Source organism: Stegastes partitus, unplaced genomic scaffold (assembly GCF_000690725.1).
Source record: "Stegastes partitus isolate 25-593 unplaced genomic scaffold, Stegastes_partitus-1.0.2 Scaffold61, whole genome shotgun sequence".
NCBI classification, from domain to species: Eukaryota; Metazoa; Chordata; class Actinopteri; family Pomacentridae; genus Stegastes; species Stegastes partitus.
This window is the reverse complement of record NW_007577792.1, coordinates 900174-915694: the sequence shown is the minus strand read 5'-3', so window position 1 is coordinate 915694 and position 15521 is coordinate 900174. Positions and strand designations below refer to the sequence as shown.

The window sequence follows — 15521 nt, the reverse complement described above, 5'->3', positions numbered from 1 at the left end:
AATATTCATTAAACATTAAAAAGTCCAACAATTACACATGATATCATATAAAACTGAGGCTAGAAAATGTACTTTAAATATAGAAAATTACTGTACTTTCATTAGATGACTATTTTTTTTTTATTTTACAGTATTTTTGTGGCATCCCAGCTGCCAGAAAACTCTAATATTTTACACTGTTCTTACTTCCTGTGTACTCAAAATAAGCACATAAAGATTCACAGCTACTACAGTCCATTAATGGAAATGCGGGACTCAATTACAGATCTCATGTTCACTTATACTCGCAATTAATTGTCCCATAGGAATCCTCGTTGTAATGAGACACTGCCTTGAAAATGTGTGTCCGTGTTCCAGATGCTTCTTAAGCTCCAAAGGCTCCCGATTTAGGATTCTTTGAAACCGAGACCCATATTGGAATGCTCCCCGACTCAATGAAAAATGTATTGGCCACCTCCCAGACAAGTTAGATAATCTAAAAAAGTGGCACAATTTCTTCTTCAAGCCATCCATCCTGTCCACGCCCCTGGCCCATCTTTAATAGTGGGCTCCATCTATTTGGATAGCACATTCCCTCATCTCTCTCCTTCTTTAAGCAGTGTTTAAAAGCAATTTCCCCCCCATCCTGAACAGATGCTTCTCTCCCTCGTTCAAAGTCCTCCCATCATCTAAAATTAACTAGCGTTGAGGATTGCTCACAGGCAAATCCACAGCTTTAACTTGCATTTTACATCAACTTGTTCCTGTCTCCGTCTCCCTCGCAGGAAGTTAAATGTGTCAAACTGTACATCGGCCTTGTTGCTAAGTGGTGTGTGCTAAAAGCCCTCTGTGCTCACAATTACCCCAGTGTCTTATGACTTCTTTTTCCCCTCTTTTTTTTTAGAAAACTTTCTCTTCTTCGTTTTTAAAATGACCCCAAAGAGTTAAGTCTCAGAGCATCCTACTTCTTAGGAAAGTGCAGCTGATCGACTAGCAGGAGGGTTCTGTGCAGTAGCTCCTCAGAGAGGGGGCAGAGCAATGCCCAGTAAGGTGCTTCACTAAAATGGTTCTTCTGAAGTCTGAGGGGGGGACGATTCAGGTGACTGCATGGATGCATGGCTGGGTCGCCTTCAATCAATGTATAAAGCCCTGCATAGGAAGCTGGTGCAGAGGTTTGCATTGCTGGACAGTAGACAGTCCGAATGGTTTGAAAGGAAAGAAAGGTGAGAATTTGTGTCCTTCAACTTATCGAACATGAGTGTATTGTAGGAAGAAAAATCAAAAAGATGTCTCTGATTACTACTTTTTATTTCTCTTACTTAATTGCGCTCATACATCACAACTGTAAAATGAAACGGTTCCATCAGTGCCACGCGGTGCAGCAGCTGCACCTGCGATTCGCCGTAATTTCGTTTTAATTGTGATGAAGTTGCAGCGAGAGACAGAGAGGGAGGGAGCAAGATCAATTAAGACCTCTTTGTCCGTCTGCTGACTCCTGTGTCGACTCTCTCATTCATTCCCCGCCCGCTGTACCAACGCTTTAATTGAGTTTGGTTGGACCGAGTGCTTCAGCGACTGACAAGGACCAGGAGAAGAGATGCCTTGGTGTGTGTGTGTGTGTGTGTGTGTGTGTGTGTGTGTGTGCGGCGTACGCTGGCATCACTCACACTGAGATTCACCTGCAACCCTGTCACACACACACACACACACCTACATAGGTAAACACACTGAACTAGAGCACAAAAATGAGAGCATGTGTGACGTGCTTGTAGCAACGGTGCACCACTGAGAGATGCTGAATATTTATAGATCCAAATGGACGTAACAGCATTCAAGGGGAAATGCCTAATTTAGGTTTGTGTGTGTGTGTGTGTGTGTGTGTGTGTGAATGTCTACAACCTGGCATTAAAGTCCCTCCAACATACTTGGACATCTGAGATTAGTCGAACAGTGTGTCTGTGCACGCACCGCGGGGCTGTTTGCATTTATATGTAGTTATGCTGATAGCTTGATGGGAAAAACATGTGGTTAATAGAGCACTTATGATTCTTAGTTACATTGCTGATGATAGAGACTATTAGGGAGTCAACTGAAGTAGGCAGTTTGCCTGCAAAGTTTGTTTGTTCGTGTCTGTGCGGACCTTTTCCACTTTATATGTTAATTTGTGAAATTGTTTACCAGCCAATGTGTATCTAAACACTCGTGAGACTGAGAGCGTCTGTGCAGCAGTGTGTGTTTGTGGGTGTGAATATATGGGTGTGTGTATGTTTGTCTGGAGTCCTTTTCCATCCTTGCTGGTTGACAGACTGTGTCAGAGCTGCCTGGGAAATGATGTTTCCACCTGTGACATCTCACAAAGACAGTGAAGGACACAGTCTAGTTCGCTCTCTTTCTTTCCCTCTGTCTCTCTCGCTGTCCATTTCTCGTCTCTCTCACCTTAATGAGAATTGACACCTATCCTCCACTCTGTCAGCCTCATCCAGATTGAGGTCCAAACCAGGGGGACGGCCACTGTAAGAGTCTATTTATATCAAGGCTGTGACAGTGCCCCTAGTGATCCAAGTGGTGAAGTGATTTTTTTTCCCCCTGTCTATTTAACCAGTGTAATATTTTTCTTACATTTGACTCGTACAAGGTTTTTGTAGAAAAGGTTTGCCTGGATTTAAGGGATGAAAGAACATTTGGATATGTTTGCATTCTTGTGAGATTATTTACTTTTGAAAAAAAAAAGAAAAAAAAAAAGAAAGGACTCCCTTTTGTGAAAATACCTACTATTTTATTTATTTATTTTTTTTTACCTTGGACTCCTCTTAAAGCACAATAACACAAACTCATGACACACACACACACACACACACACACACACACACACACTTCAGGGCCAGATGCAATCAACAGGGTCCTCCGTATGTTTAAAATGGCCTAAATGAGGCATATCCTGCTGCTGCTGCTGCTAGGTGATCACCAGTGGATCTTTAGGTAAAGAAAATAAACCCCTGTAACTAAAAGAAAACAATTTGTCCCATAGAGAAGTCAGCCTCCAACCACCACAGCAGCTGAGGGGCAAGATGGAGGGGTATTGTGTGTTAGTGTGTGTTGGTATGTGCTTCTAAGAGTGTATGTGTAATGTTGTGTTTCATTGTGTCATGTAGTTTATCGTCCAGCTTTTTGTGACATTTTAATATTGGAATATTTTCATTGTGACCTGCCCAGATGGAAATGAGCTTAAAGCAAACTCTGGTGCAATACATCAAATGGCAACATTTATGTTTAACATTGTGCATGGTCCCTTTTTAAATAAACTGATTGATAGTAATAATAATAATGAATATGCAAAGATTGCAAGGGACGTTAAATTTAAAAGTGACTAGAATTCTGGCTTTACTTCATAATGAGTGATGGTGAAACCCAGAGGCTTCAAATACACGCTCAAACAATTAAAACATCCCGTAAAATTAATACATAATTTAAGAAATGGCACCATATTTATGATATTAATTAATATCAAGTGGCCATTATCAGATTTTAGCACTCGCTGCCTCTCACATACCAAGGAGTAAAACCTAATCCAGGCAGTCTGCAGGGCAGCTACGATGACAGTGCTCGGTATGCTAATAGAAGTCGGTGCGCCACAGGCTAGCTGCTAGTAGTTCCTGGCTCTCAGTGATGTTGTGCAACACTTCCCATACTTCAGACTGATGAGCAAGCTGCAGACACCCCCCTGGCTTTTTTTTTTCTGCACCTCAGCGCCAACTCAAAGTACTCTGCACTCTCATCTGCTGCCCTCACATAAGTTAGATAATTACACGTTCAAGACTCAGACTGATGCAGATTGCTACTGGAGCTGAAACTCCAAAAGGTGTCCTCGTGGTGAAAGCAGCCCCGGTCCCTGTGGAGGGTATTTCATATTCAATGATGCTCTCAAATTCATTTTGTTAATACTCCTTGTACTGCAAAAATATGTACAAAACTACAGCAAAAATCACCTGTACTGTTTAGTAATTATGTGGGAAAACTAAATGTCTGTCCTCCTGTAATTACATAAAGGCCTGTAGTGGTGTATTAAGTTGTAGTAAATTGTAATTACAGGTAGTTCTGATAAACGACAATAAAAAAAAAGGCCCTTTTTCGAGGATTTTATGCATGACGGATTATATTTTTGGAATTAATAGTTTCTTAGACTTTTCCACAGTCAGTCATGAGGTGTGTCAAAACTGGAAGCCACTTATTGACCAAAAAAAACAGCCCCCATGGGTTCAAATGAAACACAGCATGAGGAAGCAGAGGTATTGTTGTTGAGAGGAGAGACATTTCCATTCTCTCACAGAGCCTGATCTTCAAAGCCAATATGCTTTGCGTCAATCCTCGCGGTGCTTCTCACAAACTTCTCTCGAGCGCAGAGATTTGCCTTTTTTTTCTCGAGATGCTACATTCCGATACGAGCCCGCAAATACTTTTAAAAGCTGTTATTTTTGCTTCTGAAGGACAAAGTTGATGGCATCTCAGCGAGGATTTGTTTAAGTATCAAGGGGGGCATTGTTGTGAAAAGGGAAATATTCATAGAGGCGTGGGTGACGGTGCTGAGCAGCCAAAATGAAAGCTGAAAACTTTCCCAAGTGTTAAACACCACCGCGGAACGTAGACTTAATGCGGTTAGTTGGAAAGCTGACGGGAGCATCTCTGCAATACTGAAGCGATCTTAAAATAGCAGATCGGGTGTCTCGTCTCTGATGTCTAGACTGTATAACACGAGTTCATTATTTGTATAATAAACATGCAGGTCTACAAAGAAGCAGCAGGGACGGACTGGGAGCCTGGCTGGAGTGAGCAGACACACCCCGCGACTGCTCTTTATCAACTCCTGGGATGAAAACCAGGTGGAAAAGCTAGAAACATTCCCTTTTTCATCTCGGAAGAAGCTGCTTGTGTCAAGAGCCGTGTGCGCTAAATTTTTCTGACGCCGTTCCACATTCCGTTCCCGACAGAAAAACCTTTTATCTTCTTATTTATCCAGATTATTCGGCAAAGCCACTCCATCAGCCGGTACATCGTATCTGTTTAACTGTAAATCATTTAGACACAGCCCTTCCTGTTTGGCTCTGGATTCAAACTAATGAAGGAGGAGACAGGCACGGCTGAGGGAATTAATGTAGCAGGTCAGGACCCAATACTCAAATGAACTTAGCGCAGATATGCAAAGCAATAATTTACAACCTTTATTTATCCAGTGTAACCCGGCGGATGACACGCGCTGGTTTCCATCACTGCTTTGAATCACTTTCACACACTCTTTTTAACCCTGCGCACTGGCAGCCTGAGCTTAACCGGTACAATCCTCTGCAGCTGGCTGTGATATCAACAAATACAATTCAAGTATGGAAGTTTTGGTTGTCTAGACTCTGGAGTGGATTTGAATCCTCAAGCCAAGAGCTAACACTTACACTCCCACCACCTAGATGATAAAAAATAAGCAATTCGTAACAATGCTAATAAAACAGTCTGTTATGCAGCAGCGACAAACAACAGCTCGGATATTCGTGCATTAGCGTTTTAACACAGATCTAAAAGCACTGGGTTGTAATATTTACAACCTGTTTGATGTTCATTTGAGGCCTGTAAAGCTGAAGTGATATAACAATGGTTCATAACTATGGGACAGCGAAGGAGGGCGAAGCAGCAAAATGTGAAAAGACCACGTATGCACAAATGCACAGCACACACACACCATTTAGGTATTAGCTCGGGCTGTCAAGAAAAAAAAAGAAGGAAAGTAGGTCACTTTATGTCTCTCGACTATGAGTGTGAGATGGGATTTCTGCCTTCAAAACAACCATTTATCTTGAGGGCCAACCCATTAACGCACCAACACGTGGGCCGTATCATTTACTGGAAACCCAAGGAGAAGAAAAAAAAGAGAAAAACATCGAGGAGGAAAAGATAAGAGCACACATTTATAAATAGAGAAAGGAAAAAGACAGGTGAGAGAAAAATATGTGTGATTGATTGATCAGTTATTTTACTTTTTATAACCACCATTTGTTTTTCTAATCATCCCAAAAATTAATAGAAAGCAGTGAGCAGGGATGGAATTCATTTCACAAGTCAACTACAAGTGAAAGAAAAATAAATAAATGAATAAAGAGGATTAAACAGTAGAGAAATAGGAAATGCAAAGTTGCTCAAGTCCCGTGGGTAAAAAACAGGACAAGAGGAGAAAGGGCCTGAATTACAATGACTTTACAAGCCAACCAGCCATTTTTTTTGCACTTTGTGTATGCACTGTAGGTGTATGGCTGTGGCCTTGGCAAGGCATCTCCCACGAGGAAGGAAGGAAGGCTGCATAATACTGGAGGCCAAAGGTGAGACTTTCACAGCTCTGCACAATACATATTCAGTACATACAGAGCCCTGGCTGCACTGCTGCAAGAGCTTAATTAAAAAGTAACAGTTCCAGTACACTGGAGTCTGGCTGACCCACATCCCCTGCTGGCTCAGTATGCCTGTTAACGCTGTGCATGTGTATGTGTGTGTGTGTGTGTGTGTGTGTGTGTGCCGGGATGTTAGGGGCACTTGAAAAGGAAAATGAGAAACAGTATAAGTCAGTCAGAATGATGATACACGCTTTGAGCAGCTGTTAGCATGTGAGTAAAGGAGAAGGTGCACCTGATGTGTGTGTGTGTGTGTGTGTGTGTGTGACTTTGAGGACATGAATTATTCAGAATAACCCTAGGCACTGGTATATAGCACACTCCTGCCTCGTGTGCACACGCCATGCATGTCTATGTGCACGCATGTGTGTGTGTTTGTGTGAGTACATAGATGAGGTGTGTGTGTGTGAGGAAGTCTGAGTGCGTTTCAGCCATATGCCGTGGACCTAATCCACTATGACAAACCTCTGACATCACGTGAACAACAGGCATGCTGAGCAAATCCACTCATTCATAATAAATGAGAGAGAGAGAGAGATGGAGAGGGTAGGTGAGGTGGGAGGTGGGGGTGGGTCGAGAGTCTCCGGGGAAAACAAAATCAAGATACTAAAAAAAGAAATAAATACGGCATCTCTATTTGTGGCAGCCGAGAGTGAAAAAAAAAGTCTTTCAGGTTGTAGTTTTCTTGGCGCATGCACACACGTGACCTCAATCAGGCAATCTTAAGAAAAAGCACAAATCGTTATGAAATTGTATAATGGCAATAGAGAGAGAGAGAGAGAGAAAACGTGCCTACATGATTGGATTGTCTACAAATGTCTGGTACCTGAGCACCGCAATCATGCAAGAAGTGTCTTGTGGAATTTTAGAGTGATTATACCTCTTTTGAAAAAGCATTTTAAAGCTGAAATAAAGCATTTTCAAAAGAATCGGTACATAACAGTGATGTCGTGCTGGAACTCACTTCTTCTTCTTTTTTTTTTTTTTAACTACCCTTGTGTTTTGGGCATCCTGTGCTTAAGACACTTAGTCCTCTGACAGGCTTGATGAGCCCTGGCTGTATTTTATTATGGTGATGCTCCAGTTGGACTGAGGTCTGCAGACTTGAGTGAAGGATTGAAATCCCACAAGAGCGTTGGGGCTAGAAAGGTGCAAGTTCTGTATGAGTCCCTGAGAGTCTTTTACTCACAGTTTGACTGCTGCTGCTGATCCATTATTTAACACACACAGAACCAAACACAGGCTTTGCCATGTTCACACACCAAGGCACGCAGTCTGGTTTACCCATTTCTGCTAAGGAAAAGCTATTACACTTTGTAATAAATGTTGGCAATAACTTGCAATTTCTGCAGAATGTTCAGTCAAGAAACCGGATTCTCTGGATTTCCAGACAAACCGAGGAAACACGATTCTCCCCGCAGTGGCACATACAAGCGTACACAAATGATGGCCTTTCTAGCCAACCAACACCTCACATAAACATCGTCCTGCTTTCTTCAAACACCTTCTAGGCTGTCTGCAGTCCATCAAGTTATAAATAATTCAGCTGACTCCACCGCAAACTAGGAATCAAGCCGCTGCTTACCATTCATTCTGACCGGGCAGTTCATGAATCCAGGGGACAGGGTTTTCTCCCACGAAGCCCATGTCATCGTGGGAACTGGAAGACGATTGGTCAGAGAGGTGGGCAGGAAGCAGGGGTGGCCTATCGTCTTCGATCATCACTATGTCATCTTGCGGCATGTTCACAGTGGGGGAGAACTGGTAGTTACCTGACGGAGAGGGAAAGAGAGGGAGAAAGAATGAGAAGAAGCAGCATATATGCTTACATGCATATGCAGGAGGATCATCTAGAACTGCATCAGTGCTCAATATTTTAACATTCCATCCGCGGTGTCTGATAGCAAACGTGGAAATATGCCGAGGCAGACGCACACCACTCCTCCACAGACACACATTTGTGTAAACATAATAATTTTATCTCCACTTCACCAATTACCAGGATGATACCGTGAACAGATAACTTTAGCCAAGACCAGCTGAACTATGTGACTGCACTATGAAATTTTCATATCAGGACATGCCTACAGGACACAAACATTCGAAAAAATTAAATAACCACTTATCACAGATTTCCAATGCCGGATGCATACAAAGATGAAGCAGGACAACATCTGCCTGCGTGACATCCCCGAGAGGACTGAGTGACCATGAAGAAAAACACAAAATTGATCTCATGTCTACTACCCCGAATCCAGTCTCTTAAAGTCACAGGAAAAAGTTGCAGACCAGAGAAGTTTTATCCATTCTCCTTCACTCCTGTCCAAGGACAAATGTGAGCAGGAGAAGAGCTCCCCTGATCTGTATTCTGTCCCGCCTGACCCTCCCCGCTGAGGACTTCTTTGAATGGCTCCTTTGCTTCTCCTCAGGAGTCAAAGTCAATGGGGAATGTGCTGGCACTCAGCACCAAGGGCAGCAGAAGCATTGTTGAACGGCATGAGAAGTGGCATTACAATACAGGGGAGGGAAGATCCGCTTTGAAAATTGATCAGTGCATCGCTTAAATACGGACGCTGAAAAAAAAAAAAAAAATCAAACTCTACACAGCTGACGGGATCTGAATTCCGCCACACACCTGCTTACCATTACACAAAGGTTTTCAGAAATTCTGGACTTCCTGCGGTCTTTGCTTTTGTTTCCATTATCGCCGAGCCATTTTGCAAATTTAATAGCTTCGGAACAATTGTGTGTAATCACTAACAGCAGACAACAATATTTACTCTGGCAGGATCCCAACGTGAATCTGAGAGTCGTTTAATTTCGCTGGGGCCCGGTGGATGATAAATGCACATTGTGGAAGTAAATCTGAGCACCAATCAACACAGTTTTGGTATTTGCACAGAGAAAGAAAAAAAAAAGACAAGAAAAGCAAAGAAACAAAACAAAACAGCTGTGTGGGGGAGGGCTTCTACAGGTCTCCTCATGAGAGCAAGGAAAGTCAAACAACAAAAAATCAAAAGGTCCATTTGGAGGTTATTTGTCATATCTGTCAGGGCTCTTATCAGTGGTATGTGACAGAAGAGATTTATGATACCTCGTGTGAACACATGTTCTATACCGCAGACTTCCCACAGTGACACAACGATGAATAGACTGAATAATATGATGCCAGCCTACGTTGCAACCACAATGACTTCATCGCATCGTTCATTGTCATTTTCATTTATAGTTTTATTTGACAGCGAGAGCGCCCATTGATCAACAGAAAAGTGACGACGAATGAGTCAAATTGAAAATCTAATTCAGGGTAAACTTGTTTACACCTGAATTCCTTGGGCGATCTTGCCGTGCCGCTCCGTGACGAGAAAACTTTTCAAAAGCTCCTCGATGTACTTGCACATTTGCTAATTGATTCTTTTGAAAGCCTCATCCTTTTGTCTTTGGACTGCTCATCTGGACCAGTTAAGATGGCTGCCGACACTGTACAGGTGAAATGAAGGCCATTTCTCACTTGGGCAGCTTGACAGAGAACCACAGGTAATTGAATTCACCCGGTACTGTAAATCAGCAGGACGGCAGTAATGGCAGTGATAAACTCCAGGAACGGAGGTAGTTGAAGCTGGGCCCAACACTTTCATAGGAGAAGACAGAAGTTAAATTAGAGTTGCATACTGATAATTTATCGTGCTAATTGTCTGCTTTTTTCAGGATTGGTGATAAGTTGTGAAACACATTTCTGATACAGTTGAGAAACAACATCCTGTTTTTTGGCCTTTATAGTGCGTTGACTTCCTGCTAAACAACACACCATGTGGGACCAGAACAGCTCCAATGCTCCTTGGCATTGATTCTCCAAATCTCTGGAAGTCTACTGGAGGGTGGAACACCACTATTCCAAAAGATTTTCCCTCTTTTGGTATATGAATGATGGCGGTGGAGCGCTGTCTTTAATATCTGTTGACTGTGAAGGCCGCAGCATCTGATTCAAATTATTTTTATACTTGTTAAACCATTCAGTGACCCCTTGTGAACTACGTATGGAGGCATCCTGGAAGAGACCACTTCCATCAGGATGAACATGTTCTATCATGGGATAAAGGTAATTACTCAGAACAACTTAGCATCGCTTGACCTTTCCATCCAAGGTGACGGACAAGTAGAAGACAACCACGCCAGCGATATCAGCCTTGTCTCAAAAGATGTGTTTCTACGCAATTAAATATATTAATTTGAAGGAAACACATTTTCTACCAAATAACATTTGTTTGTGATGTATTACAGATATGTTTCAAATTAACATGTGCCAGAATATCTAAGAAAATAAAGGACAAACTTTAAACTTGTTGTGAAACACTTACACGTGAACTGTGCTATTTACATAAACCGAGCAAAGTAGTTTTGGTGATTAAACTTAACCAAACTTCTAATGTGTAGCTTCTGAAAGTGTTACCAAAGGATATGATATTTTCCTAAACCTAACCATCTAGTTTTGGTGCTGGAGCCAAAGCAAACATCCATCCATCCATTATCTATACACCGCTTAATCCTCATTAGGGTCGTGGGGGGCTGGAGTCTATCCCAGCTGACTCAGGGTGAAGGCAGGTTCACCTGGACAGGTCACCAGTATATCACAGGGCTACACTTAGAGACAGACAACCAAGCACACTCACATTCACACCTACGGACAATTTAGAATCACCAATTAACCTCAACATGTTTTTGGACTGTGTGGGAGGAAGTCGGAGAACCCAGAGAGAACCCACGCTGCACGGGGAGAACATGCAAAAGATCCCAGTTGTCCTCACCGGGACGCAAACCGGCGACCTTCATGCTGCGAGGCAACGGAGCTAACCACCGATCCACCTTGCAGCCCCCAGAGTGAAATGTAAAGAAAACAAAATTCTAAGAATATTGGTCCCACACGGTCACAAACCTCAGACTCCTGAGAGCAAAGCATGTTCCTGACTTATAGCTCCATCTCCTTTCACAGACTTCGTGGCACTTTTCAAATTCTTTAGTTCTTTTAAAACTTAATTTAGAATGCAGTTTACTTTAGTTAAGACAGAGCTGTAAAACACCTCACACAGCACAGCAGAGCTAAAGAGATCGACTCACTGTAAGGGTCTTGGAATTAGGGAGTTCCTGGGGGATCCAGGTTCTTACAGTGTCCTGTCTAGAAACACCTGCAGAAGTTTGTCTTGTTACTGAAACAGTTTCTTGTGAAAAGTTCGAGCTATTTCAAGATCTCTAAGCAGAGAAAAAAAAAAAAGACTCTTGCATTCATTGTACAACTTGTGTAAGTAATGTACATGTATGATGTGAGTGTCAGTTTCAGAATCCATTCTCTATTCTATCTTTAATCTGTGCAGAATAATGTGTAAGAGCGAACCTTAAGCTCTGTGCAATAGTTAGTTTTGTCCTCAGAGCCCTTGCACAACTCCTCTAAGTCACTTCTCAAACACTCAGTTTCAACACTCTCCTCCTCTATTGTCTGTATCTGCTTTACAGTGAGTTTCGCAAAAGTGCGGCAGTGTCAATAAGAGATGCCCTGCGGTTGTGTGTCCACAGGGGCTTTTCTTATATCAGCCTTTAAGTTCCCTTAGTTGATAGGTAGAGTTACCTCTTGGTTGCATCAGCAACACTGAGAATTTCACTACAGTAGCAACTTGGAAGAGACAGACACCGCTAGTCGTGTCCTTCAAAGATTCGGTGTGTGTGTGTGTGTGTGTGTGTGTGTGTGTGTGTTCAGTTACACAAAACACGGACGTGGCGTTTGCTTGCATTTATAATATTTGCTCTTTAAGACAATACATCACCCATAATCACCCTGCATCCGCTCATGTCAGCAGATCACTTTTGCTAGAGGACACAGTTTTAATTAGAAAGTCTGCAGGATTCCCTCCCAGCTTTATGAAAAATTTCCAGCTAGGACCTCTTGACACAAGTGGGCAGCAATGCAGATGAAGAGTTGTTAAAGTCATCCTACTTACACACACACACACACACGCACACAAACAATGAGAGGCTGGTGGACAGGTATAACTGGGGCCACCCGATGCTTTGAAAGGTGAAAATAATTAGAGACGCTGCAGCACTTACTTTTCTGCAGCTGTCAGCATAATAAGCATAGAGGGAAATCACAGACCGCCCACCCCCGATGCTTCTTATAGCACCAACATGGCTGTACGGCTAAACTGGGACAACGAGGCAGACAAGACTAAGGTCAGAAAGAAAACGACTCGCGGGGAATAGTATGTTGATATGAGTGGAATCGCTCTGTGGTTCATAAAACTCGGGCGGTAATAGAGAATAGAGGCAACGTTTAGAGAGACAGAGGACTTTTCAGCACCTTGGCGAAGATGCAGCTGCTCACTCACTGTTTTAACACCGTTGTCTTTTACCAGCTTCTCACAGTAGTTGATGAGAGGAAAAAGAGCAGGTGACAAAAACCAGCTGAGACATCTCACTTCCTGTTGCCAGTCAGATCAACAGACAGCGTACATCTGTGTGTGTGTTAGAGCCTGAACCAGACGAGACACCTGAAAGTCACTGCTGCTTATTACGGAGAGATGATTCTGAATGCTGATGAAATAATGAACAGATATATTCTCAAGGCCTCGTCTTATTTTATGTGCATTAAGCGTTGTCTCTGTTTACATCGTTTTGCTGAAGGAAGGTCATCGTAGCTGAAAGTCTTCATTAAGTTTGAAGCAACTTTTTTTTTTTTTTTTTTTGCCTCACCATCCCCTGGTCCAAGGAAACCGGAGCAAAAAATAACCACCAGCATCTAAACCTGAGTGCTGTGAATGCTGTTTCTATTTTCAACAAAACCCCAGAACCGCTATCTTGGCTAAAATCAAAATGCTGTTATTCAGCTTGTGATGAACTCTGCAATCCTGAAAACACTGGAGCCTTTCATGCAGTTGCCTGCCCTCCAGTTCTCGGAACAAAAGCATAACAAAAAAAAAAAAAGAAAAAAAGACATCAATATCTCGATGCCAAATAATCAGCAGTCACACACATATCTTAGAAATGTGTAATTGAGGTCACATGGGGACAAATATTACTCTAATTATGTATAATGGTTCACAGAATGCTGACTCTTTCACAAAGGGGCTATTTAGTGTTTGCTAAAGAGCTTCTGATTCATATTTACCATCTATGCAGCGAAGGGGAAAAAAATAAAATCTTTGGCAATATGATAACTTCATTGTGGCCTTTGTTGCACTGTAATTAAAGATAGCTTCTCATGAGCCTCTGGCAGAAGCGGACACACGCTACCGACCATCCCGGCGCTCACCGGTACAGTTACTATCCTGCTAAAAACAAAACACACGCTACTGGGTGGGGTTAGCCATGTAGCAATAATACTGTAATGTGAAGGCTTTACACGATCACAGTTAACAGCTGTAGCCCATTAAAGTCAACGTGATTACTGTGGTGGTTAATTTTAATGTCAGAACATTAAATTTCATTACAACTGTGGCTCATAGACAACATATTTTCATCTGCAGGACACACAAAAAAGGAGAAAAATGTTTTTGCTTTTTTCACTTCCTTCTTGAGTCTGCTGAGCTGTTACAGAGATGCAATGCTCTCGATTTTGAAATAAGAGCATCAAAAACGTGCAATGCATACGTTCTAAAAGATGCAATCCGTACCTCTACTTCTAGTTTGCTAAAGCGTCCACTCAGATAGTCCACAGAGCACGGCGAGGGTCACATGTTTGTGTGACTGCACTGGAGCACACACAGGCCTCTCGCCAGCCGTCCTCGGCACGCGGAAGCTATTCCACGATATTGAGGCAGAGATGTTCTTCCTCCCTCCGGCAGAGAGCGATGACAGAGACAGATGAGTTCTGCGGCTCGAGAGGCCACCTGGTTGCATCCATCCAAACGGATCAGAGCTTCACTCTCCTCTTTTCCTGCCCTCTGACCAAGTGTAGCCCATTGAAACATTGAGCTGTAAGGTGAGAGGTCACACTAATAGCCTCGCTCCATCTTATTTCTCCTACGTGGTTTCCTCCATCTCTGTCCATCACACACCCTCACACTTTCTTATCCTCTGTGTTCCCTCTCGTCCTCCCTTCTTCTGTGACACTTTGGCCTATTGATCTGACAGGACGGGAGATCATTAGTTGATCCTCGCTGTCATGGCTATCAGACCCATACATGGATTGCAGCAGGTAATCACCCTAAGTACACACCAGTGGAAACCGAGGCCTTTATGCACACCAGGGGACACCAGTGTCATTTTTTACCGGTGTTCCACCATGTTCCACGGGGGATTCCCTCGTCAATGCAATTGATCAGAACATTTAGTAGATTGGCTTAATGACAATGTCTCGCTGGCGTGGAGAGAAAGGCAACATGGGGAAGTCCAGGGTTTAAACAGGGACATCAAACACTGAGACCTACAGAGACAAATGGAGTTCATCAGTGACTAACATGGACCGAGGAATAAATCCTCAGCAACCAGCCATAACTGACTGGAAGGTATCGCCCATGGTCCCTTGACCACACACTGACGTCAATGGGACTATGGTTAGTGTATGCTTGGAAAACTGAAGTGATGGCAGCCTAATACATAAATAGCATGTCATGTAAGGAAGTCATTGCTGATGGCAAAGGTGATCTTCCATTCATAGCCAAACTACTGCTTCTCTACTGTGTGTCACCATGACGAAGCTGAATGGCTTCCTGTTGGGCCAATCAAGTGGTATATCAAGAACCATCCTCACCCAGGTAAGTACTGTGCATATTTATTAAATGCCACTTCAGGGAATTTAATTTTAAATCACCTCAAACTTTTTACACAAGCAGCAGCAAGCTTATTGTGTTGAATGGTTAGAGTCGTGCAACATGGTGGTCGTAATTAAACAACAAACAAGTCTACCTATGCATTAAGAAAAAAAACAACAAAAAATACTTGAACAAACAATTTAAAGTTAGAAAACTGATCATGACTTTACATACACTTGGTTAATTCTACAAATGTAAGATACTCTACTGGAGGGGTCAACCAATATGGATTATCAGGGCACTGTTCATTCTAATTAGTAAATCGAGCAGACGGATAACCAATGGGCTGTTACTTGTGATGTGCAATCAGAGT

The 15521-nt window shown here is 42.7% G+C and overlaps 1 protein-coding gene across 1 annotated transcript in view; it reads right to left on the bottom strand.

Annotated features, from left to right (window-relative positions):
• The window catches only part of pard3aa (par-3 family cell polarity regulator alpha, a), a 397502-nt gene that overhangs the window by 135373 nt on the left and 246608 nt on the right, over positions 1–15521 (bottom strand). Inside the window, exon 16 of the mRNA XM_008275899.1 lies at positions 7993–8179. Coding sequence (XP_008274121.1) covers positions 7993–8179 — 187 coding nt within the window. The remainder of the gene's footprint in view (positions 1–7992; positions 8180–15521) is intronic.